Source organism: Lygodium microphyllum, chromosome 30 (assembly GCF_053477565.2).
Source record: "Lygodium microphyllum isolate KBCC chromosome 30, Lygodium_microphyllum_v1.1.10, whole genome shotgun sequence".
In the NCBI taxonomy this organism is placed as follows: Eukaryota; Viridiplantae; Streptophyta; class Polypodiopsida; order Schizaeales; family Lygodiaceae; genus Lygodium; species Lygodium microphyllum.
This window is the reverse complement of record NC_141164.1, coordinates 116,139,128-116,164,080: the sequence shown is the minus strand read 5'-3', so window position 1 is coordinate 116,164,080 and position 24,953 is coordinate 116,139,128. Positions and strand designations below refer to the sequence as shown.

General features: G+C 45.0%; 1 protein-coding gene across 1 annotated transcript in view; it reads right to left on the bottom strand.

Moving 5' to 3' along the window:
* Positions 1 to 8,594: 8,594 nt before the first annotated feature.
* LOC148010259 (cinnamoyl-CoA reductase 1-like) overlaps positions 8,595 to 24,953 on the bottom strand; it is a 124,843-nt gene continuing 108,484 nt past the window's right edge. The window contains exons 4-5 of the mRNA XM_087673378.1: positions 9,081 to 9,273; positions 8,595 to 8,991 (exon numbers count right to left, since the gene is read on the bottom strand). Of these exons, the coding sequence (XP_087529504.1) occupies positions 8,856 to 8,991; positions 9,081 to 9,273 (329 nt within the window). The 3' untranslated portion in view covers positions 8,595 to 8,855. The remainder of the gene's footprint in view (positions 8,992 to 9,080; positions 9,274 to 24,953) is intronic.

The window sequence follows — 24,953 nt, the reverse complement described above, 5'->3', positions numbered from 1 at the left end:
CATCCTACCACCTGATGGCAGACATCTCCTATTCAACCCGTGACAAATTTGTAGGATTGTTTAATGCCACTTTGAGCTTTTTACCATAGCAGGTCATCACATGCATTGTTGGCTTTCGAATCTATTCTATTTCCATAGTACTTAAAAAAGACATGGAGCCTTCTTCTTGTCCTTTTAGTTTGTAAGCATCATATGCTTGGGTGTCTAGATATTTCTCCTACCATTGTCCTCCCTGCATGTAGAAAAAACATAACTACCTCCTAGGTTGTAGTCTCAATGAATGCTAGTGTGAAATCTATAAGACTCCAACTCACACTATCGAGGTCTATGAGTATAACTCAGGTAGTGCTATGGCATGCCAACAGGGGTGGCGAGGAATGGGAGGAAACCAACCTGCCAAACTAGAGTGCTCTGGAACCATCGGCAATGCATGTGCTAGTAGTTATACTGAACAAGATTTTCCAACTCATAGCATGGGTGGAGGAGATGAAGGACACGATCGAGGTGGTCGGGGATGGTTTTCCTCGCTTGTCCACAGCAAGTGGTTTGGATTACTATACTTGGTATACTAGAGTGCCTTCGTGATAGATTTGCGAGCGTCCTCTAAAGATTTGTGGCCCTTGTCTTTCTTCCTAGGCTTCTTGAGCCTTCTTCCATGCCTACTCCTCGGAGTCCTCCTCATCACTGCTATTGTGCTCCTCCATGTTCAAATCCAAATTTGAATCACTATCCTCTAAACTGGGACCTTTATCAATAGACTTACTCAACTTCTTTCCCGTTTCCTAACATTTACTTAGAAAGTAATGACTCTGTCCATAGAGCTTGTTGAACAAAATGATTCAAACCATGGGATGCTAGATCCTCCATCATTAGTGCACGGCAGAGATCATGTTGTAGCCTATAGACATACAAAGAGTGAAGCATTTCATTGCCTCACTTATTAGCCAAATTAGTGACTCTACCCAATAACACGTGAAATGAGGCAATGTGGTTCTAAATGGTAGAATCACTTTGCTTCAAACTCTACAAGCAATCTAGCTTCTGGATGTTAGTCCTATCATGCTAAAACCACTCAGCAAATGCCGCATAGGTAGCCTACCCTTGCTCGTATGTGAGCCATGGTTCCACCTACATGTAGGATTCGAAGACCACCACCTGATGCATGGGATCATTCATATTACAAAAATTAATATCATGAGCCACCTCAAACTACGAAATAAAGGCATCCAAATCCTTGGATTCCAATCCTTTGAAATGAGGAAAATCCACCCTAGGCACCATCTTACCATGGAAAGAAGGGATAGGAGGCACAACAACCAAAACATAAAAGGTAATAAATTGGCCAACTAATTTGAGTGGGGTTTGAGGGGTGATAGGTGGAACCAAAGAGATCCCCAAGTTGAAGTGAGCACGATTTGCTGAGGGTACAATGACTCAAGAATTTCATCCTTCTCGAGCTCTTTATCACTCCGAGAAGTAAGTAGACCACAAACCTCCGTAGTGTGAGCCTGCCTTAGCTTTGACACCCAACCACAAGAGTAGTGGGGAGCATTGTTGGACCTTGAGATTGCATGTGCATGTAGACTCATGATGGAGGGAGACATCATCGTGGTCACAGTACCCAAACCTAACATAGAAAGATTCATATTGGAGACACATTACTTCATTGTATGAACAATACATAAAGTACTCAAAGAAAAGACAAGATTCAAAATAGAATGCTCATTGTGCTTCCTTGCTATTCTAAGAATACATCATCATCATCATTATTGTTGTATTAGAATACATTGTAATGAATACATCCTAGTCAATCATAAAGGACATGACTTCAAACACAACACACGACTCTTCTAGATGTGTCTCCTAACTCCCTCAAAATTTAGTCCACCCATTTTCTAGTGCCCAACGCTCAATGTCCTTGTCCTCAAGTATCCCTAATGAAGTGATACTTCACCTCAATGTGCTTTGTCTTTGAATGAAAGATAGAGTTCTATGCCAATTAAATGACTAACTATCACAATGCAATGTATACAATGACCAAGTCTTTAGCATGCCATATAGCTTCCTTGCAAGCCTCAATGGCTATAACATACTCTGCCTTAATGGTAGACAAAGCCATGACTATAATCGAGAGATCCAAGAGACTTCAGCACTTATAATAGACCTCCTAGATTCTACACTCCTTGCAAAATTAGCATCTACATATCCAAGAATAGATGTATCCTTCCTTCCAAAGCATATGCACATAGATCTAATGTCGTTCAAGTCTCTCATGATACTCTTTACTACCTCCCAATGCTTTTTGCTAGGTTTTTCCATATATCTATTAACTATTCCCAATGCATATGCAATGTCTAGACATGTAGCAACCATGGCATATATCAAGTTACCAACTATAGACGCATATGGAATCTTGGCCATTTTAGACTTCTACTCATTTGACTTGGGGTTGTTCTCTTGGCTAAGTTTCAAATATGGAGGCAATGGAACATTGATAGCTTTCCCCTGTCCATATTGAAACACTCTTATATCTTACTAACATCTTCCTTTTGAGAGACTATAGATTTTTTTTTTGTTGTCTCAACCTTGCATAATGTGCATACTAAGAATGTTACTGGCACTCCCCAAGTCCTTCATGCTAAAGGTTTCATGTAGTCTTTTCTTTAAAACATCAACATCCATAATTGACTTTCCCAATAATCAACATGTCATGCACATATAGAATCAAGACCATAAGGCTACCATCTTGTCTTCCTCACATATAGGTAGTAATTGGTCTCACTCTTGGTGTACCAATGATAAAGACATTGAACTTATGATATCATTCTCTAGGAGCCTAGTTCAAATCATATAAGCTCTTATCTAGCTTGAACCTCAACTACTCCTTGCCTTCCACAATAAATTCTTGAGGCTATTGTATATAAATATCCACATACAATTTCCTATGCAAGAAAGTGGTCTTTATATCCACCCGAGCCAACTCCATATCCTCTCTCACAACCAAAGCAAGAACCATAAGAAGGGTGATTGTCTTTACTACTAGTGAAAACATTTCATCAAAGTCAATATTTTTCTCCTCCTTTGGCCACTAATCTTTTCTTGCATTTAGGAAATGCCTCATATAGAGATACCTTCAACTTGTAGATCCACTTACATGGCAATGCATAATTTTCCCTTAAGCAAAGGCACTAACTCCTAGATAGCATTCTTTTCCAAAGAATCAATATCTAACTGCATAGCCCTCTTCCACTTGCGAGTGTCATCCCTAATCATAGCATCTACATAACAAGAAGGCTCACCACAATCTATGAACATGACACATTCTAAAGATGGAGTGTATCTATCTTGTGGTTTAGAAAAACTTGTAGACTTTCGTAAAATTGGCTTAATAGGAGCCTTTGGTTGTCCCATTTTTCTATCCTATAAAACATGAGATTTTCCACCATCTCAAGACACCTTTACCTTGGCATTCGCTAGCTGGCCAAGCCCTACCGCATGTTGAATAGGTAATACAATCTTCTCATGTGTTGGTTGTCCATCCTCTTAAAACACTACTCTAGAGATCTTGACCATTTTAATGGGCTACTTATGCAAATTATCCTCATTAAAGATAACATCAGGGCTAGGCACTACCTTCTTTGATTCAAGATCCCACAAGCAATACCCCATTTCACTTGATTCTCTATAGCTAAGAAAAATGCATTTCTTAGACTTTGGATGATGCTTACTTTGCTTGTCCCTAGGTATATGCATAAATGCTTCATAGCCAAAAAATACAAGTGATCATGACTAGATCTCTTGCCAAACCATAACTTCTCTAGTATCTTGACATCTAATGGTTTGCTAGGAGACCTATTGGTCAAATGCACTGCTATCTTTACAACTTCATTTCAAAATCCACTAGTGAGACTAGCATTAGAGAGTATGCTATGAATCTTTTCTTGAATGGTCATGTTCATCTTCTCAACTACACCATGTTGAGTTGATTTTGAGGAGCTATCAACTCTCTCTTGATACCACAACTTGCATAAAAGTTCATAAAGGCATGCGAGATATACTCTCCACCATTATTAGCCATCAAGCACTTAAAGCTCATTGCCTAACTAGTTCTCTCCAAATATGAAGAACTTTTAAAATCCATCCAACACATTACTCTTCTTACAAAGAGGAGAAGTCCAAACCTCCCTTGTGGCATCATCTATAAATGTGAGAAAGTACAATGCTCTGAATAATGAAATTGTAGGCATTGGCCCACACAAATTGTTGAGACAAATTAGACATTCTGATCTTATACTCCCACTCTCTTTGATGTGACATTTTCATCTACTGTGGGAGTAAATTTAGACAAGCGAAGATAGTTCAAACAGTGGCAGTGCGGAATGGAAAGGAATGAAAATATGGAGACAAAGGAACATAGAGAAACGGCAAGAAAAGAAGAATGAATATTGCATTGAATAAGAAAGAATGTTAATACAAATCGATAAGTTGAAGGAGACTAATTAGCCTCTACACGTAGCCCCCGAGCATTAGTGAGGACATGGGATAAGGGTAATGGTGAATGGCTGCACCAAGCATAGAGGAGATGGAGCATTGGAGTGTGCACCTACCAAGGAGGATAGAAAACTGAAGAGGATGAATGGCTACCAAGTGGGGGGCTGGCCTATAAATAGCAATAAAAGCCCAACATTGGCTGACCTACACCTGTAGATTGAATAAATGTTGGCAAACCAACATTTAATATTGGTCACACCAAAAATTTACCAGAAAAATACCCATTGGCCACAAAAGAATCCTGATTGGCAGCTAGAGACGTTGGGAAACGTAGAAATTGACCTAGAAGTGTGTACACAAAGCCGACAACTAAAGGAAATGCATAGAAAGGCATGCTCAAATAGAGCTTCCTCCTCCATCAAAAGGCATGATAAACATGTCAAAGCTCCTACTGTCCTCATGTAACTCAAACTAAGGCTCATAGGCAGGAGTTGACAAGGCATGATAATCATGATTGCTAACACCTCCACTCTGATCATGGATGTGGTGGAAAGCCAACATATCATGGGGTGGCAAGAGGAATACCATATCGATGAAGTTCGTCGATGTAGATTACCAATGAATAAGCTCACAATCTTGGGAAACCCTGCCTCGAACACTAGGGGCCAAGAAATCCATGGTCACATCACCAATATCATCCCCCTCTAAAAGGGATGGGGGGTATGAGGGAACCACCAGAGGAGAGGGTGGGTGACGGGAAAGGACTTATAAAATAGATGGTGCACAAGTAGAAAGAGGCGTAGCAATAGATTGTTGCAAAGGATCCTACATCACAGAAGGGGAATGGAGCCTATAAAGCCTTCTCTCTTGCCAACCTCTTGATAAGATAGCTCATGTAAAAGTATTGAGAAATGGCATGGTCTTTGAAAATAGCACATGTGCAAGCCTGTAAGGCCATAAAGAGAGAGGACTGGAAAGCTCAAGTCCAAAATGTGTAGGGCTTTCAAAAGGGAGCACAATGCATGGTCGAGTAATAATGACAAAGTGCCAACACCACTAATAGGTATCTAGACAATGGCACCAAACCCTTGGATGGACAAAGTTCTTGGAACAATTCACCTCATGGAGTCATATGATTGGAAGTACCACTATCCACCAACCAATGCTACTCAAAAGACACAGTAACCATTGAAGAAGGCTCCTCCTCCAAAGCATGGATATGAAGGAACACTAACTCATGGTGGGTAACAATGGGTGTAGAGGTATTAGAGGGCTTTGATGGAGATCGACCCCTCACTCCTAGATGAAGGTGAGGGTACTTCTTTCAACATTTCTCCTAAAGATGTGTCCCCTTCCCACAATGTTGCCCTTTGGCTTCTCTGAATCTAAGTCAAAGCCTGAAGGACTTTCCTACTTTTCCTTTGACTTCTGCTTTTTCTTCTTCCCTCCTCCCAAACCTACAACAGAGGCTTTAGTGGAGGCTAATACACTAGCATTGACCTCCTTGAGGCACTCATCATGCTCCAAGAAAAGTGGTGATAATTCCTCAATATGATAAGGTTGGTGTAGAAGACATCAACTCGAGGAGATAATAATTGAGTAAAAAGGATCATAGCCATGTCTTCGGAGGATATCATTTGACCAAGAGAGGCAAGCTCACGCCACATGTTCTCCATCTTAGTGATGTGCTCCTTCATGGAAAAGGAGGTATCAATACTGAGCATCTGTAACTTCTTCTCAAGGGAAAACTTATGCGCAAACATATTCTCCCAATAGAGAGATACATGCTTGTGCCAGGCTTCTACTGTAGTCGGTATTAAACTTTCTCATTCGTTGACAAGGGGCAAGCAATAATAGTGTAAAAACTTACCATTCCAATGTTCAACACCATGCATGATGGGAAACTTGTCTAAGCCTAGGTGGAGGTTGATAATATCCTTGCCTCCATGTGAAAAGGAGAGGTATTTCACATTCTTCACGTTTAAAAGAGTCCTAACTATGCTGTGGCTCTTTGGTGGCAATCTTTCCTCAACAACCATGTATTTGAAGGTCTAATGCTCAACGTCTATCCACACGATGCCCATCCTAACGACATGGTTGAACTCCATGCGGGTGAGCCACATGGTGGGGCATTTAGACTATGGAATGGTGGTACATCATCACTATGCAAACCAACATTCTTTCTTCTCCTATTGTAGAGCTACCATGAAGATTATAATGCCCATTGGGCCTGGAGAAAGGTGATTTAAAGGATGATACCTTGTTTACTACATTGCTTGGATAGATGAAGTGTGGTGCTTAAGTGGCAATCCAACTAGTTGAGGTGTTAAAGATAATGATCTTGGTCTTTCATCAGGTCATCATGAGATATTTTCTAAGATTATTATAAGATCCTCTTCATCATGTGTGTAGGACATTAGAATGAAACTTCAATTTTGCAGGAGAATCAGATATCAACACAATGTCGAATGCATGTACTACACTCGGGGATCAAGACTCTTAGAGAAGTAATAATCGTGCTCCTCCCATCCTATTTATACAATCAGTAATGTAGCCCAAAGCGTGTGGGTGAGGGAATAACCCTAGTTCACATCAACTATGTTGGACACTCCACCTCTCAAACCATCCTATCCAATGGCTCTCTGCTTATGATTGTCAACCCACGTGCTCAACTCATCATACTCAAGAATACAATTGAAGACATTGGCCAACAAGACGTGATCAACCATGATAGAGTGGACGTGGTCAATAGCGTCACTTACAATACTAGCGTGACAGGACTACGATTTACGAGTGAGCATATGTGTGACGAGTCGTTGTTGAGGTAACAGGGATTATGCGGTGGTGATGGTCGAATCTCCTGAAAGCCTCCTCGCAGTAGGCTAGGTAAACATGATTCGCTCCCCCTTCCAATGTGTCGTATTGGCACAACAAAGAATCTTGAGACGAGAGTTACTTGAGGAAGATCTCATCGCATACTCGACAATGCTTGCTTCACGACGAGTGAATCTTGCAAACGATGGCCATCGTGCCATGCCATTGAAAATGACAAGGTACCAGATATCTCTCATGTTTTGCCATATCAAAATACACCTTGTGATCTCCTCGTAAGACTTGCGTCATATGGGTCCATCTTATATGTGGGCTATGATATCTCAAACAAAGGGTATTCATTTCCCTTAGTGCAAGCAGATCCTCTTTTCTAGTTGTTTTCATTTTGGCAATTTACTTGGTTGCATTGTTATAAGTTCATTTGGAGTCCCCATTTTGGTTCATTGAGACATTTTGATTTCCTCCATGCTTCCAAACTCCAAAGTTACTTAATCATTTCCTTACTTGGTGACCTTCCCATGGTATCATCTATTTGAACCCTTTTCCTTTTAGAAGTGTTCTTAGTTTGGTTTTTAGTCTAACTCCAAACATCCTTAGCAATCCTCATAATCTAGTTCCTCTGTGTTTCTTTGTGGTATCAATTAAGGTCTCCTAAATGTGCATGGAATCAATTACTCCTTTGCAATCTAGCTTCATTCACTATTAAAGAGTCTATTATACCTTGCTAATATCTCTCCTTGTTCAAGTTTCCTTATATGCCTTTCCTTACACTTTGGTTATCATTTCCTCAACTTCATACTCAATCTTTTTATTGGCCATAGCCATCTTTTCCTTTAGTCCACCATAGGTGTAAGCACTTAGTGAGCCTTTGAAAAACAAAATTTTGGCTTGCAAGTTACAAACTCGTTCCCAAATGTTCTTCCTATGGCCTTGACTCTCCATTTACCTTGGCCAATGATCCAAAGACTAGCTAGTACATTTTAATGTTAGGGAAAGAGCTAGAGTCCTAACCCTCACACCTAGGTGGTGTTGCCTTACATCGTAAGGAGAGGTGATGAGGGAAATTAAAAACTGATCAAAACCATACATGTGAATGGTACCTTACGGAAAAAGCAAGGGAAAGGGAAGAGAAGGAAAGAGAAAGAGGGGGCAAAAACTACTAATGACATAGAAATTGAAGTAGACTATTGGACTTCGGGCTGATGAAATGCGATCTAAACAGGAGAAAAAGAACAATGTTAATATTCCAAATAAAAACTTGTTCTATGTTAAAGGTTCAGGAATCACTCCTATTATTGTCATGTGGAATAGAGTTTAGGTTTAGTGAGTTCATGAATTAGAGAGCATGCATGTGTGTGTGTGTGTGTGTGTGTGTATGTGGAGAGAGAGAGAGAGAGAGAGAGAGAGAGAGCATAGTCATGTGACTCTTCTATATTCTTGGTAATTAATCCATATAGATAGAAACGTATTCCTTTAACGAATACAATTGCCCATTAGCCAAGGGTAGTTCTTGGTTTCCACACGATCCAACACTAATCCAGAAGCCCCTTGTCTTTGAAGCTTTCTACAGCATCAACGATAGTCTTCTCCAATGGTGTATATGTCAAGCCCAAACCTTGCAGCTTCTTTGTTGAGATTTTGGTTTGTGGCGGCTCTGCTTCCAAAGATCTGCAAGATGCAAACTGCACAATCAAACCCACATCCACCATCAACACCATCAAAGCAACTTGTTTGGCAGCGTGCAAAGGAGTGATTACTTTGTGGGATAAGGATACTCAGGAAATGTTGCCTTAAGGATCTCAACCAAGTCACTCTTCCTCTTCACAACATTGGCACATAAATACCGCCCCAACGCTGCAGCTGGCGCTTCAAATACCAAAATATGTGCCCAGGCAACATCTCTAACATCCACAATTGTGTAGCTACGGTCCTCGTATGAGTCCATCGAGCCTGCATAAGCAGTCGAGTGTTCAGCATTTTTCACTTCACAGTCACGATCATTACACCAAGAGCAATGTGCTCAAGAAGACATCCTACGGGTCATGTTTTCATTTGGCTTGGAACATATGATGACTTTGTAGCATCACGACATTTTGAGGACTTTCGATGTTACATGATTGCATTATTAATCTGTCCTTGTTTCAATTGGCATGGTTCATCGGGAAGAAAACAACATTACCTGATCAAACAGCTGCATGATTTTAACAGGAACTATACATGCATCGCACCTATGCCAACATTAATAACCATCTAAACTCTTTGTTCACACACAAAGAATCAGACTGATTCAGTTGTTGGTCTGAAACGAACAGTAGAAAATGCACAAGCACATAGAATGTAAGCTATATATATACTTGATTAAGCCTTAGTCTGTGCTCTCTAGAGAGAGAGAGAGTTCTCCTTCTCTGCCATGTCATGTGATTATTATAATTACTCAGTATCAAAAAAAGAGAGGAGAGTAAGAAGAAGAAGAAGAAGAAGAAGAAGAAAAGGTCAATGTGGCCTATGAGACAATCCAGAGTACATCCATGTCTAATTTCATATAATCGGTAAAATGGCAACATGCAAGGGGGCGTGGATGGTGGGTGGTATTCTTAAACAAAAAAGGGGGAGAATTTTTCTTGCCATCAATGAAACGTGCAAGTGAAATGGCAACATGGGCATTTTCATGATTATCCTAGTAGGATAGGAGTTGGAAGGCCTCTCCATCCACAACACTTGGCTCTAATACCACATGAGCACATATGTATAGATGCAACACACACACACACACAGAAGAGAACAGAGGAATAGAGGAACTATACTGAATCTAAGCATAGTAATGAGCTGAGAATGAGCCCCTGCACAAATGTCGGAGCACATCAGCCAGGGCGCCAAAACAAGAGCCAAGAGGCCCACGATGAAGACAGCATGCAATGATAAGAGCAAAAGCTGGATGAGCGGGAGGCACAGCTGCAGCAGCCTATAATATGGTTGATCTGCTACTTAAAAGGGCCAACCTTTTGCCCCCCATCACAAACTAGCCAATTGGCTGATGGAAATACCATTGCCAATGCCACCTTCAACTTTGTTGCAGCCCTGTCTACCTTATCTCAACCACCCAGCAGTGACATTGTTCATTAGCACCTCGTCTCCTACCTACAGCAAGCCTTCAGGCTTCAGCCCTCCCAACCACCTGTTGCACTGATAATCAGCGCTTGCTCCTGCAAAATCCTGCCCACCCTGCCACCAGCCCCTCTGTTACACCACCAGCTGCTTTCCCACCCATCCCCATGCTCGTCTTGCATCCTGCCTCAGCCCTACTGTCCTCTTCAGCACCTCTTGCCCGGTTATTCTTCTACTTCAGCTGCCTCTAGCCCTAGCCAACAGCTCCCTTTTGTCAAATGTCCACCTCCTCTCCTGCAGCCTCCTTTCCATGGTGACAGCTTTCCTCTGTTTCCTTGCCCAAGCCTCCTCCTCCTCCACCTCTTCAATCTTTCCTTCCCCACAAGCACTGGATTCAGACCAACAAGGTTTGGATGCACATGCACTCCAAAGCACTGCAACACATCAAACTGAAGGAGTGAGCCAGACTTGCAAGATAGCGACCAGTCCTCTGCTATCACTAGGTGAGTCTAGCGCAACCACCTACACACCCTTAGCTGATGTTTTCCCCACTGATCCGCTTTCCTCCAAATACAGAGCTTGCCCTCAGAGACAGTGATGGCCCTCGAGGCATTGTCTTCGCACTGCAAATTGATTGGAGATCACCCTCCTTTTCACACCCTAGAACACCATCCAAGAAACACTCACCACCATGCCAGCCAAGATTACTCGAATGGTACCCTTGCGAAAGTTATGCTTCAAGGTACAATTTTGCTCATCCAAGGAGACAGAGGAGCACTCAACAATAGCTCAATTGATGTGAGCTCATTAATAGCTTGTTTTGGCAAGTGGATTGAGGGCAATGACTATCTATCTCTAGTAGTCTAGTAGATGGCACTGCCATCATCATCTCTTTCCCTAGCTTTCACGAATACTTCACCTACTTTATCTAGATTGGAAATGCATTTGGCCATGTTATTCAAGGAGATAGGACTTTTGCTACCATAGTCTTGGAGGGCCTATGAGAAAGATATAGACATGGAAGCAAGTAGAAAAGCACCTATTGAACACTGAAAGGGATAAACAAGAAAGCATAATACAAGAACTCGATGAGTAAAGAACTCGGCCATGGAGTCCATATACCAAAGCATGTGAAGATGTGTACAAACTACGTGGGCTATGGCAACCACCAAAGTGCCTCCATTCTTTTTTTTTTTTTTTTGTTAAGATAATTGAATCAAGTAGTAATATTTACATCGGACCATCAGGTCAGCTAAGAAAAACAGACACAAATGAAAGGCTACCAAGACTCTAACACACAAATATCACATAGAAAGGACAGCTCGTGTGGAGTGAACAATATCAGCCAGGGAGCAGCAATGTTAGGAAGAACCAAATCAGCTGAAACCATGGAGGAGATCTGCCATAACACTAAACCATGAACATGCGCACATGACCATGGATGCACAAAGCCGAATTAAAAAATAAAGGCATTCTGAGTACGCCAAATATGCCACAAAGCTATCCATCTAAGGAAATGGAAGAGACAGAAATAATCTGAATGCAATGTAGACATAGAAGTCATCCTTCCCATAATCCACGAGCGAGCTGATATCCGCTGCTAAGTCACCGAGGACCACACTTGGGAAACAAAACTCCAAATCTCAATAGGGCAAGAGACAAAGAGATGAGGCAATGTCTCATCATATATAGTGTAAAATACACAGCGACCACTGGAGATCCTATGAGCACGCAACACGTTCCTAGTTGAAAGACCCCCAATAAGCAACCTCCACATGAACACTTTACCTTGATGGAACCTTAGATTTCCAGAGTTGGATGAATCTTTCCTGCCAAAGTGCCTCCATTCTCACACACACACACACACACACACACACACTCTCTCTCTCTCTCTCTCTCTCTCTTCCCCCCCCCCCCCCCCTATAGGAGAGATTTGTGAGATTTGTGCGTGACATATTACAGATGCTCGACTTGAGTAGATCACTAGAAGAATGCACGAGAGATTTGGTAGAGGCCTTGCATAATTCAGCTATGTACCCATTCCCACACACCTTGCCCTCAAGCAAACCCCCATGCTCTACGGCCCCTCAAAATGGTGGTATCATGTTGAGAGGTGGTGCTTCTACAACATGAGAAAATCAATCAATCCTCCAACTAATGCTCTATGCAAATCCTGTCTCTTGAGGCTCTGTTCCTGCCTCACATGTCATCCTCTGAAGCTTCATACATTCCATGAGAGTGTCCTAATGGGGTGCCTCTTAACCTTTCAGACTAGTGTGACTTTAAAGCCCGTACCTGTCTCGCTACTACCTCCTAGCATGCACCCTCTCATGTGTCACCTCTGCTAGCTTTATTGCAAGGTGTAGTGAAGGAAAGGCTTCAAGATATGTATTCGAGTCCTTTGCCTCTAGCTCACTCTCGGCCTCCTCAACTTCCCCTGCTTGCTCAGTATCAAGAACCTGTGATAGAATCAACTCTAGAGGCTAAACTTGATAAGCATCAAATCTAGGAGATAGTGGTGCATCTACAATTTGATGCATCTCCTAGGAGGCTGCTAGTGTCATTACCTCTATGGGCTATGTCACCTCTATTTGTGGGTTAACTACAATTGGGGACTATGGAATCTTTGATTCCCAGGTGAGGGAGTGTCTATGGAGGCCACAAGAGGCTAAGGTGGCACCGCACAGCATCCTAGCTCCTCTAGCACTATAGCTCATGCCCGTTATGTCGCGTTGCTGTCCCACCGCCCCGACTACGCACGCCCGTCCGTCTGCTCGTGCCATCCAACTGATCACCCGCCGTCTGATTGATCGCCCCGCCTCGACTGATCGCCCCTCCACCCCAACTGATCGTGGCCGTCCCACTCTTTGCCCCCCGCACTGTTCGCGCACCCCCCCCCTCCCCCCCCCCCCGACATTCTGCAACGGCCCCCCAACTTCCAAGACAACCAGTCCCCCCCCCCCCCCCCCAACACCCGCCATGTACTTCCGTCCATCCCACCATCCCTTGATCACCCTCCCTCCCACCACCTCCCGTACTGAGCACCCCCCCTAATCCGCACGTGGTTCAGGCGAGTCCCCCCCAGACCCACCCCCCCTCCGCCCACAGGAGGTGATGAGCCACACATGCCTACATCCTCTTCGCAGCAGCAGTCCTCCCCCTCCCATATAGCCACCAGCTCATCCACCCCTACCGCCCGTCACACTTTCCCGAGACAGGCTCACCTATTGTCACAGGAGTTCTTCCGCGGTGGCCCATGGTCCTACTTGAGAGTTGTGGAGCGCAAAGAGTTTCCACTACCTCTAGAGGTGGGGATCTTCGTGGTTCGTAAGTCGAGGAGAGACAAGGTCCATCTTCTAGCACCACCGGATAGACCAAACTATGCTTTTTTTCTTCAGCCCTCTCACTTAGGGGAGTGGACGATGACATAGATAGAGGAAGAGTTGAAGAGTCAGGTGGCAGACCACACCTCTCAGTGAATGGGGGAGGAAAGACTAGCATTGTTTGCACAGCAGTGGCCTAGTTGCATGATGGACATTAACTGTTGGGCTCGTGCCGAGGTCCCTCACCTGAGCATTATCTTTCGAGCCCCTCCACAGTGGAGGGCTTCGAGGGATGTGATCAAGTGACCCCTGCCACAAACGGCCCATTTCTACCAGTGCACAAAGTCTCGACTCTCTGCGTGGCTGATAGATGTATTGGTAGTACCACCCGGAACTTCTATCACCCCTATGGTCTGGCCGAGGGCCACCATGGGGGAATGGAGCTCGCCGTCCAGACCGGCGGCAAAGCGCACCTACATGCCTCATAGCTCCTCCTCGTCATCAGCAACCTCCACACCGAACAGATGCCTGTTTGGGCAGTCACAAGTTCCCCTATGAGCTTACACCTTGCATCCTGGAATGTGAATAGCCTCCACTACAGTGGGGCACGTGGTTCCAGGAAATTGATTGTTCGACAGGAGCTGCAGCTTGCCCTGGCCTGACACATCGACATCTTACTTCTACAAGAGCACAAGCTCACCCTCACCTAGGCCCAGCAGGTACGGAAGGTACTCCCAGGCAGCTCACACACTTACTGGGAGCACACCGTAGGTGCCCACAGTAGGAGTGGAGGCGTGTGCATCTCTATTGGTCCGAGTCTTACCGCTTGTGTTCGAGACCATGGGACGATAGTGGCAAGGAGGGTGCTATGGACCAGATTAGATATTGGGGACTCATGCCTTGGAGTCCTTAATATCTATGCCCCTACGGAGGTTAGGGCATGCAGCATGTTTTGGGTGGAGATTGCGGAAGGACTCCCAGAGGTGGACTAGGAGTAGGAGGCATGGGAGGTGTTTCTATTGGCAGTAGGAGCATGCGATGCTTGGAGAGACCCTGCCTTCCACAGGAGGGAGAGGTCGCTAGACTTCTCTTGGGGATACAGACGGCTAGGTGGAGCCCTGCTGGAGCGGTTGGATAGGTTTTATGTGGGAGAGTGCGGAGGCTCTCGGGGAGGCCAAATTGAGCAGTTGGCGGGCACCACGTTGTCGGATCATTGCTTGGTTCTCCTGACACTAGATCCCCCAGCATCTGCCCTAGAGTCCCGAATCTTGTCGGATCCTTGACTCGATCTACGTGAGGGAGGAGGTTATTAGAAAGATACAGCACATTTGGACCAAAGAGTGGGGTAGGAGGTACCAAATCGCAGAGGAGGTTGCGGAGGCCCTAGCTAGGTCGAGCAGAATCTGCCAAGAGGCAGCCATACAGGCCAGGTAGCAGAGCTGGGAGGAGGAGAGAGCACTCCCACGGGACCTTGCAGCCACGCAAAGATTATTACAAGTGACACCAGGGGATCCCACTCTCCACGCACAGGAGGTCTAGAGGACAGGCGCTCTGAGTTCTCTTTCCGTACCTCAGCAGCTTTCTGGGCGCGGAAGGGAAACACGATGTGCAGGGAGTCTTTTCAGGTGCATCAGCCTCGTACCTTAGGAGAGCAGATACACAGCCTCTGAGATCAGTATGGAAGGATCCATTCTTGCCCAGACGAGGTGATGGAGATTGCCACCAACTACTATAGTCGCCTCTTCCAGCAGGAGACAGTCTCAATTAGAGGACAGCGAGGTAGACAGCACGTCTGGGATAATATCCCGTCCCTTGCCACAGAGGAGATGGGACGCTCCCTCCTAGCCCCCTTCACAGAGAAGGAACTAGAGGAGGCTTTCCATACACAGGACGGGCAGAAATGCCCAGGAGAGGATGGCCTCTCTAAGGCTTTCTTCACTACCTTTTGAGAAGTGGTCAAGGATCCCCTACTGTTGGCCTTTCAGGAGATTTCACTTCAGGACAGATATCAAGGAGTGTATCGGCAGGCCTTATCAGTCTTCTCCCCAAAGGGGGAGACAGATTGGAGCTTTCCTAGTGGAGACCGATCACCTTATTGTTAGTGGCCTATAAGGCACTGGCAAAGATGATTGGTAGGCGACTACGCCCCTTGCTTCCTGGCATCATCCATGACACACAGACAGGCTTTGTCCAGGATAGGAGCATCTTGGACAATGTATTCACCTTCTTTGAGGCGACAAAGTGGGCCCAACACAATGGGCAAAGACTCGCCGTACTATTCTTGTACTTTGAGAAAGCCTATGACAGGGTGGACTCGGATTTCCTAGAGGGCACCATGGTGAGCTTGGGTTTTCCCCAAGCTTGGATTTCCGGGGTCTCTGCACTTTACAGATTGGCCACCAATAGGGTTCTCATAGGAGGGAGGCGAGGGGAGGAGTTTTGGCTGAAGAGATCGATCTGACAAGGCTGCCCCCTCGCCTCGTACCTGTGGCCTTCTCTTTGTAGAGGCGATGTCTCACTTTCTTAAGTCACGTGTGAGAGGTTTACATGGCCTCCGACTTCCAGTAAGAGAGGAGACCGAGTTGTTAGACTCAGAGTATGCAGATGATACAACGCTTTACATAGAGGACGACGAGTTGATGCTTGAAAGAGTGAGGTTGGCTCTTGAGATGTTCTGTTCTGCAACGAGAGCGAAAATCAACTGGCGAAACTCGGTTGGTTTCCTCACAAACCCGGACTCTAGCACGGAGTGGAGCGTCCACCTCGGATTTAGATGGGTGAGCAAAGGACAGACCGTCCAGTACCTAGGGTTCTAGGTGCGACTCGATATCACTCCCGCCCAGCAATTTCTTCCAGTCCTCGATTCTATTTAGAGGAAGCTGACCTATTGGAGCACGGCTCGCCTCTCACTACTCGGCCGAGCCTCGTAGTTAACCAGGTCCTCCTAGCGACGGCCTGGTACATCACCTTGTGTTAGTGCTTCTCCTCCTCCTACGTAATGCAGCTTCGCCCCCTAGTGCAGAATTTCCTTTGGTCCGCGTCAGACGGCTCCAGGGATTCCAGAGCGAAGGTGGTGTGGGCGACCATTATACGACATTGGTCAGAGGGAGGGCTTGGGATCATAGACCCAGAGTATCAGAGTATGGCCCTCCTGGGCAAGCTAGTTGTCTGAGGCCTCACACCGAGAGGGTAAAACTGGAAGGTCCTATTGCAGGAGGGTCTTCAAGACTGTAGACCAAGGCTTGGCAGTGAGTGGAGGCCGTCCCTGAGATGGATCTTCATGTCAGCCCAGACCACCCTCCCCAGATCATCCTTCCTACGCAGCTTGGTCCGTGTGTGGCAAGGCCTCCGCAAGGCCCTCAAAGTCCCCCAGGCTACCAGGAGGAGATTGACCGTCAGTCGGTGATTTGAAACCCCCAGGTCAGGGATCGGGAAGGGGCACAGATTGGCAAGCGCCCCCACTTCCAGTGGGCTGGATGGGAGGCTAGCCCGGCTCGTACCATCAGGACTTGGCGGGAGGTGTACAGGATGGCGGATGAGGAGATGCTGAAGCATGCATCAGGCTGCCAGCGAGGAGTGGAGCTGAGGAGAAGGGAGATAGATGCAGCGATATCTCAGGAGTGGCTTGCTCCCCCGATTCGAGAGCCGATAGAGCCCGGGGAGGTTTGGGCCACTAGGTTTTTACCAGCAGGCATCCCCCTACAGGTGGCAAGAAAACTGGGTGGCGCTCCACCTGGGACCTTTTTCACAGTACAGGAGGGTGTCCGTTTGGCTCTTGACAAAGGGCACTAGGATGAGGGGTTAGCTGTCCTTTCATGGAAAAGGATCCGGGTGGTTGGCCTTTAGGGGAAGACATGGTGGCTGGACCCGTTGGTCTTTTGGCAGGAGATCAAGGAGTGGCGCCTCTGGATCTGGGAAGGAAGGCCACTTGAGGAGTTGGAGTGGGACGAGAGAGAGAGGCTTTGGCCTGACACTGCGGTCGCCCAGAAGCCACCGAGGTTCTTGGGGTACACCGCCAAGATTAGCAGACACGTACTGATGCAGGAGGACATGGATTGGGCGTCGTCACGTAGCACGCACTGGGCGAAGCACAGCATCACGGAGCCGTTCCGACGGATCTTCTGGTGCCACCTATCGGAGAGCTGGAGGCCGAGGAGAGTATCGTATTTTTCATGGCTGGTGGCACATGGAGGCTTGGGGGTGGGAAGCTGGCTTGCCTAGATGCAGAAGGAGGGAGTTTGTAAGTGCTGCACACAGCAGTCAATGGAAATCCCAAAGCACTGCCTTTGGTCTTGTGAGACGGCACAGCTCGTGTGGAGAGGAGTATGCAGCATCTTGCGCCACATAGCACCGAGCCTTGGATGTATCTCTTGGGGTGCTTTCTGTTGGCAAGCGGTCAGCCAGGGCCGTCACCTTCTGTATGAGGCCGGGATGCAGAACATGATTTTCATGATCGAGGCAAGGTCGTGCGCAGTGGTGGGTTTAGAGGCTCTATCCATCCGCCAGGTACTGGAGCCCACAGCAGACCGCTCTAAGGTACGGGAAATCATAGGGAGTCTTACTGGTTGGCATATCCGAAAGGCACGGTGTCAGGTGGCTTTCGGCGGAGAGAGACTTTCAATACAAGCGACCCTAGCGGAGCTCTAGACCTCCATCATCCACTCCCTTCAAGGCCAATGGGATCATGTGCAGGGCTCGTCGAGGACTCGTCAGGAGCTCCGAGGTCATTTCATGCACACTTGGGGTGGCCAAGACCTGTTCGTGATGCAAGCAGGCAGCCCCAGATGGTGATACACCCCCCCTTCATGGCTTCTAGCCCCTATCTTCCCCAGACCGCCTTGAGAGGCTTGTATATATGATGTATCTGTGACTTTCACAAGCTCCAACTTGGTCTGTTGAGCATGAGCACTTCTTTATATTCAGGTTTTTTCTGAAGTAATATAATTAGCCACACTTTATTTGCAAAAAAAAAGGTGGCACCACACAAGCTGGCAGCCTAAGGTCCTTGATCACCCTCCACGTTTGACATTTAGAGACTGAGGACAGCACTACAATAGGGTATCAAAAAGTGACATCGCTAAGCATTGTGGAAGAAGAGCCAGAGTGGCAACAACAATGGCGGCATGGTGACATGTAGGCATGTAGCCATCAAGGACCATTGATTAGAGTGACAACAGGCAGCACAAAGACAATGGCTTCATGCAGCAACTAGTCGAGGTGTGGTACTCAATAGCAATGGTTGCATATGAGATAGTCACAAGCAATAACGATCGAGGTAAACCGCTTTGATACGATTGTTGGCCCAAGTGTGAAATATGGTGTGATTAACCGATAGAGAATGAAAGATAATGAGATAATTAATCAGTGCACAATGATGCCCATCCATGAAATGAAAGCAAATGCATTAATGAAATAATGAGAGTACAATGGTTTAATGACTGCAATGAATAATATACCACATGTAATGTGCTAGGGTTGCAAAAAGTGTGCTTTTATAGAACCTAACCCTAAACGGCTTAACCATCGGAAGAAACCCTAGCCCTAGTATCACTAGGGTCCTAGAGCACTAAGGGTGAGTGACAACTACTTTAATGAGAGCTTAAATACCTAGGAAGCCTGGAGCATGGATCAAAGGGCATCAATGCGAAGCCCATGATGCTTGGCCAATGCATAGCTAGTTTGGATGTCCTTTTTGGAGCAATTCATGAGTGCGAGTATGAAAAATCCATAGGCTGGCTTTAGTTCTCCAAGAGAGACAAGGCAAGAGGAGCCAAGATCTTCTCTAGGATTGACCGATTTTATTTGGATGACTAGGCTTGCAACATAGGCGGCCTAGCAAGAAGCATACTCGGAACGACCCGCTTGGACCACTCATCAATTCATCTGCTTCTTTTCAAGAGAGTCAAAGGACCCATTCTAATGTCACAATTTCAAAGCATTTGTTCTACAACGATAATCTTAGAGAGATAACTTGTTCATAATAAAGGGCCACTGTGCCTTTTATACATGCTCAGGTGTGAATCCACCCTTAGCACTTGTACTTTATATGTATCTATCTAAAGCCCTAAAAGAGGTACACATCATTGTACCCACATGTTGGGTATTTCAGTTACGACTCACTTATGCCTACACTCACATAGGAGTGTCACTGATCATTAGGACACTGGGGCACTTTTTACTCTCAGTAGGAGAGGTTTTTTTCCCCTAGACTTTTGGTATGATTTCATATGTGGTTATGTCACACACTTACAGACACTTATTCTGTTCAGGTGTGAACACTCCCTACAACCCTAAGGTTTAAGGGTTGTACCTTGTACTTTCAGTTTACACTCTTTTAGTCTATTGCATTGGGTGTCATGCTTCATTCTCACACTGTCTATTGATTTCTGTGTTGAGCTTCGATCCTGTCTTCATCTCACATTTGGTATCAGAGCATTGGCTTTGTTTAGCTGAGGTTCCGTTCAGCTCAGCTCCGCTCAGCCTTTGGGAGCTCCTCGCTCAGTCCAGTTCTGATCCCTACCGCCACAGCCCCAAGATCACCACATCTGTGCCCTGTCCTGTAGCAGCTCAACCTGTGTCCTGTACTGCAGCAGCTATTTCGTCCTGCACCACCAGCTCGCCATGCTAGTCTGCTGTACGGGCACTGTGGCCACGTCCTAACAACGCCACCTGTTAGACGGAATGCCCGCCAAACTGTTGTACTCCCCATCAGTCACATTGCCTCTAGCCAAGCCTGCCTGTCGCTTGAGAATATCCAGTCTGCCCCATTGTCAGTGTGCCGCCTGCCAACTAAGCGCTGTCCTGCCCATCTGTCTCCAGCGCCACACGACTTCGATCGTGACTCACCACAGTTCTAACACCCACCACCAGTCTGGTCGCGACGCCCAGCTCCGCCCTGTCCACCGCGCGTCGTCTGCAACCCCTGCTCTACACAAGAAGGGGTTTCTACCTAACAGACATAGAACTGTGGATACGAACGGTGGATGCAATTTGTGGCCAAATTTATCAGACATTTTGGGGCTTTTGTGTTTTTTGAGAACATTGGCACATGTATTGGAGTTACAGTCACTGATAGACTATTTTGAACAAATCTGGGGCAAGAAATTTTGGGGATTTCGCTGATATAGTGCTGCTGAACACTAAATGCATCTTAGATTGCGTGCATTAAAGACAATTTTGACAGAGTGCACCTCAGTGTACTAATTGAAGAAAGTTATTTCCTGCAATTTTTGGAAAATTTCAGATTTCCAGTTTGGTCCTGCTTGGACATTGCTCATTTGCTTCTTTTGGTAATGACTATCATGGCAAATTAGGGAGGAGATGTCTTCACCTATGTATCCAAGGAGGACAGATTGGATGGAAACAACTATTCGCTTTGGTTCTTCATGATGAAAAATGTGCTTGTGGCGAAAAATCTTTGGGATTATGTCAGTGGAGAAGAAGCTAGACCTGGAGTTGTGGCTCCATCTACTCCTCCTCCAGGAGGACGTGCACAACGGGCACCTCAGCCTGCTCCACTCAGCCACTTCCCCAAAGAACAGCAGCTCAAAAAGCATGGGATACATGGGATGCACAGGCTTTGTCGCTGATTGCATTGGCAGTTCAGCGGTCAATAATCCCCCATATTCATTCAACAAAAGAAAGAGCTAGAAACATTGAAAATGAATGAAGCTGATTCTATTCAGGATCACTTGAACAAAATTCAAGGCTTGCGTGAGCAACTCATGAATGTTGATGGAGTATTGTTCGGATGCACAGATAATATCTACCACTTTGAACTTATTACCTCCTTCATACTTGGCTTTTCATACGGCCTTAAACCTCACCATGAGGATTGCCGCACAGCCAATCACTTTTCTTCAATTAGTTAGTGTGCTTCTAGAGGAGGAGCAAACAATAAGAAATAGTGGTGTAGATGCTATAACCTCTGAGCAGCCTTTTATGGCTAGACAGAAGGGCAAAGGCAGCCAAGTAAAGAATGCTCTGCATGGCTCTGGGACTTTCGGCACATCACAGGTAAGTAAAAAACAAGGGGGCATGCAAGCCAAAAAGGGAAAATGCCACTATAGAAAAAAGCTAGGCCACTACGTCATTGAATGCAGAAAGCGAATTGCCAAGGAGAAGAAGGAGGAGTCAGAAATGTCTGTTTCTGATGCTCCTTCCATTGCTACTGAGTCTGCATCCTTTGTTGCAGACAGGGACTATTGCTTTTACACATACAGTTATGACACTTCTTGGGCGGATTGAGCATTTAGCTCTATTGAGAATGCAAGCACTTGGTTTTTTGACAGTGTTGCTTCTAGGCATATTACATCTCGCAGAGATTTATTTGCTTCTGTTGGTGCAACTTCAGTTGGCAAGTCTGTACAGTGTGCAAACAATGTATCATATCCTATTAGAGGTATTCGGGAGATTGTGCTCACAACCATTGATGGCTCTATTCTCCGCCTACACAATGCTTTGTTTGTGCCAGGCATAAAGAAGAATCAGCTCTCTATTTTTTCTTTGGCATGTTGTGCATTGCAGGTCATATTTGATGATAACAAATGCATCGTGAGAGAGAGAGAGAGAGAACACATGGCTTTGGTCTTGATAAGCACTTTATGTTATGGGTTATACGAGTTGGATGCTCTTTCAGTTAATCAATCAGATTACTTGGCATCCACTCTTACTCTTGCTATGTTATAGGCAAAGTTATGGCATGCTAGAATGGGGCATGTGAACTTTGGCAGCTTGATGCTCTTATAGCGTACACAGATGCTAGATGGATTACCTCTACTGGAGAGGCCTCCTGAGCACTTGTGCGAAAAATGTATTTTGAGGAAAATGCATCATTTTTCGTTTCCCCATGATGTTGCTTTTAGAGCAACAGCTAGGTTGCAGTTAGTACATTCAAATGTATGTGGGCCTATGCAGACAAAGTCATTGAGAGGATGTTACTATTTTGTGACTTTAATTGATAACTATTGAAAGCATGTCACTATTTTGTGACTTTTATTGATGACTTTACTCGATTTTGATGGGTCTACTCTTTGGTCAAAAAGTTAGAAGTGTATAATCATAGTTCTCAGGTATGAAAGGTACGGTACGATAAAATATGATACTAATTGGTACCTTATGATTTTATAAGGTACGGTATGATATTAGTATGAAAAAAATTTAAGATGATTTTTTAAATAACAAAAACCATAAATAATTAAATGATAGATTATGGAAAATATGTTTAAAGTGGAAATAGCCATTTCATTACAGAATTAGATGAATACATGAGGATGACCATCGCAGTCGCATGGGCTACGCAAAACATGCAATACAACTATAGTCTAGTATATCTGATACAAAAAAAAAAAAGACCTATGTCATATGAATGATGAATCTATGATGAGGTATCACTTTCATCATCATCATCATCATCATCAGAACCATCTGAGTGCTTATCAAGAGAGTTTGAAGATGACTCCTCGACATCCGATAATGAGACCCACTCATACTCATCCTCAATGATGAGGTTACCATCATCATCAAATGATGGCTCCCTAGGTGGCGGCTGTGTAGGCAAGGGGGGGATGTCATCATGAGGTACAAGATGAGAGCTACTAGAGCCCCGCCTTACATATGTCTGCAAGCCACTCGAACTACTACTCAATGATGGAGGGCGTCGAATGGCCATGCCCCTACTACCACCTACTTGAACTCCTCGCCCACAAGCATACTAACTGCGAGTGTCACGAGTATCTGTTGCTATAAGCTCTCTATAGACATCTGCCAAAATCTTCTCCTTCTCCTCATCCACCTCCTTATGTATACTCGGAAGAGTATTGCCCATCAACTTGAATATATCAACATTTACCTACACAATGTAGTGATACACGTAAGATTTATCATTGTAAATACTAAAGTCTAAATTATAAAGTATAAAGTTTAAACTTCAAAGTTCAAAGTTTAAAAGTTAAAACAACAAATTTTAAATGTTATGGTTAAATGTTTAAACTTTGCTTCGAACTACCCATGCTCATCATAGCCCTCATCATGCGTAAGTTAGTGCGGCAATAGACTAGCCACTCTAATTGTTGTGTGCTAAGCCGATTGCAAATCTTTGTGTGAATGAGAAAATAGGCACTTCAGTTTCTCTCACATGCACTCCAAGAGCAATCCTTGGCAAGGACCCTCATGGCCAAGGGCTAAAGGGTCTCCAGTGCGTATCCAAAGTTTTGCCACCAAAATAAAGGCTTCACAAGTGATTCTCTGCTCCAACAAGTGGGAGAAGAAAAAGCCACATACCCTCTCTGATCTGCATAGCATCCTAGCTCCTCTAGAACTGCATTGAGGTCATCAACAAGGACCACACGAGTCGAATAAGCAAGCTGGTCTGAACGGAACTCTCTATCATCCATGACCGCCGGTGACTTGTAGGCGAGATATACCAATGCGGCAAAACCATGGATGGACTTATGCATCCACGCCCATCTCCTCTTTGCTATCTCTAAAACATATGCATACTGTGTCTCTGTGATAATTGTACATGCATGTGTCTCTGCCAATGCCGCTCTAAAGAAGTGAACAAGAAGGCCCATGGTGGATCCCTTGCAATTACTCATATGTAACACCCTATAAAAGCAAGTCATGACAATGACAACGGCACGGACTTTTCGCCAAAATTGCTCATTAAGGCACAAGCGCTGCATGAAAACAACACTAAATGGCGGATTTTTTTCAGTTCTTTGCAAAATAAGTCTGAATTTTCTCTCTCCTCAGCATTCTTTCTCATCTTCCAGCCTTTCTACAGCCTTTTCTATAGCCTTGCTCCAAAGATTGCAGCATTGAGATCACCAGAGGCTAAGAAATTTCAGGTTTCTCTACTGTAAACCCTAATCTGCAGCAGAAATCAGGGTTTAGCAATAGCCTGGAGAATCGTGCCAAAAATTGAAAGCTCCAAGACTTGGATTCAATAGGGCTGAAGATGTTTTTAACCTATTCAAGTGGAGGGAGCAGCAAATCATTGAATTTGGGGCATTTTCCCATCTCCATCAAAGTAGGTGAAGGCCAATTGATTGCAAGAATCAAGGAGCAAATGAGAATAAAGCCTTGCTGGTCATTTTGGATAGCAAGGGGAGTTGGAATACCAAAAGAGATTGGGAGAATCCCATTGTACATCAAATTCTTCAATTAAGTTAAATAAATGCCGCAAGGGGCGTCAGTTTT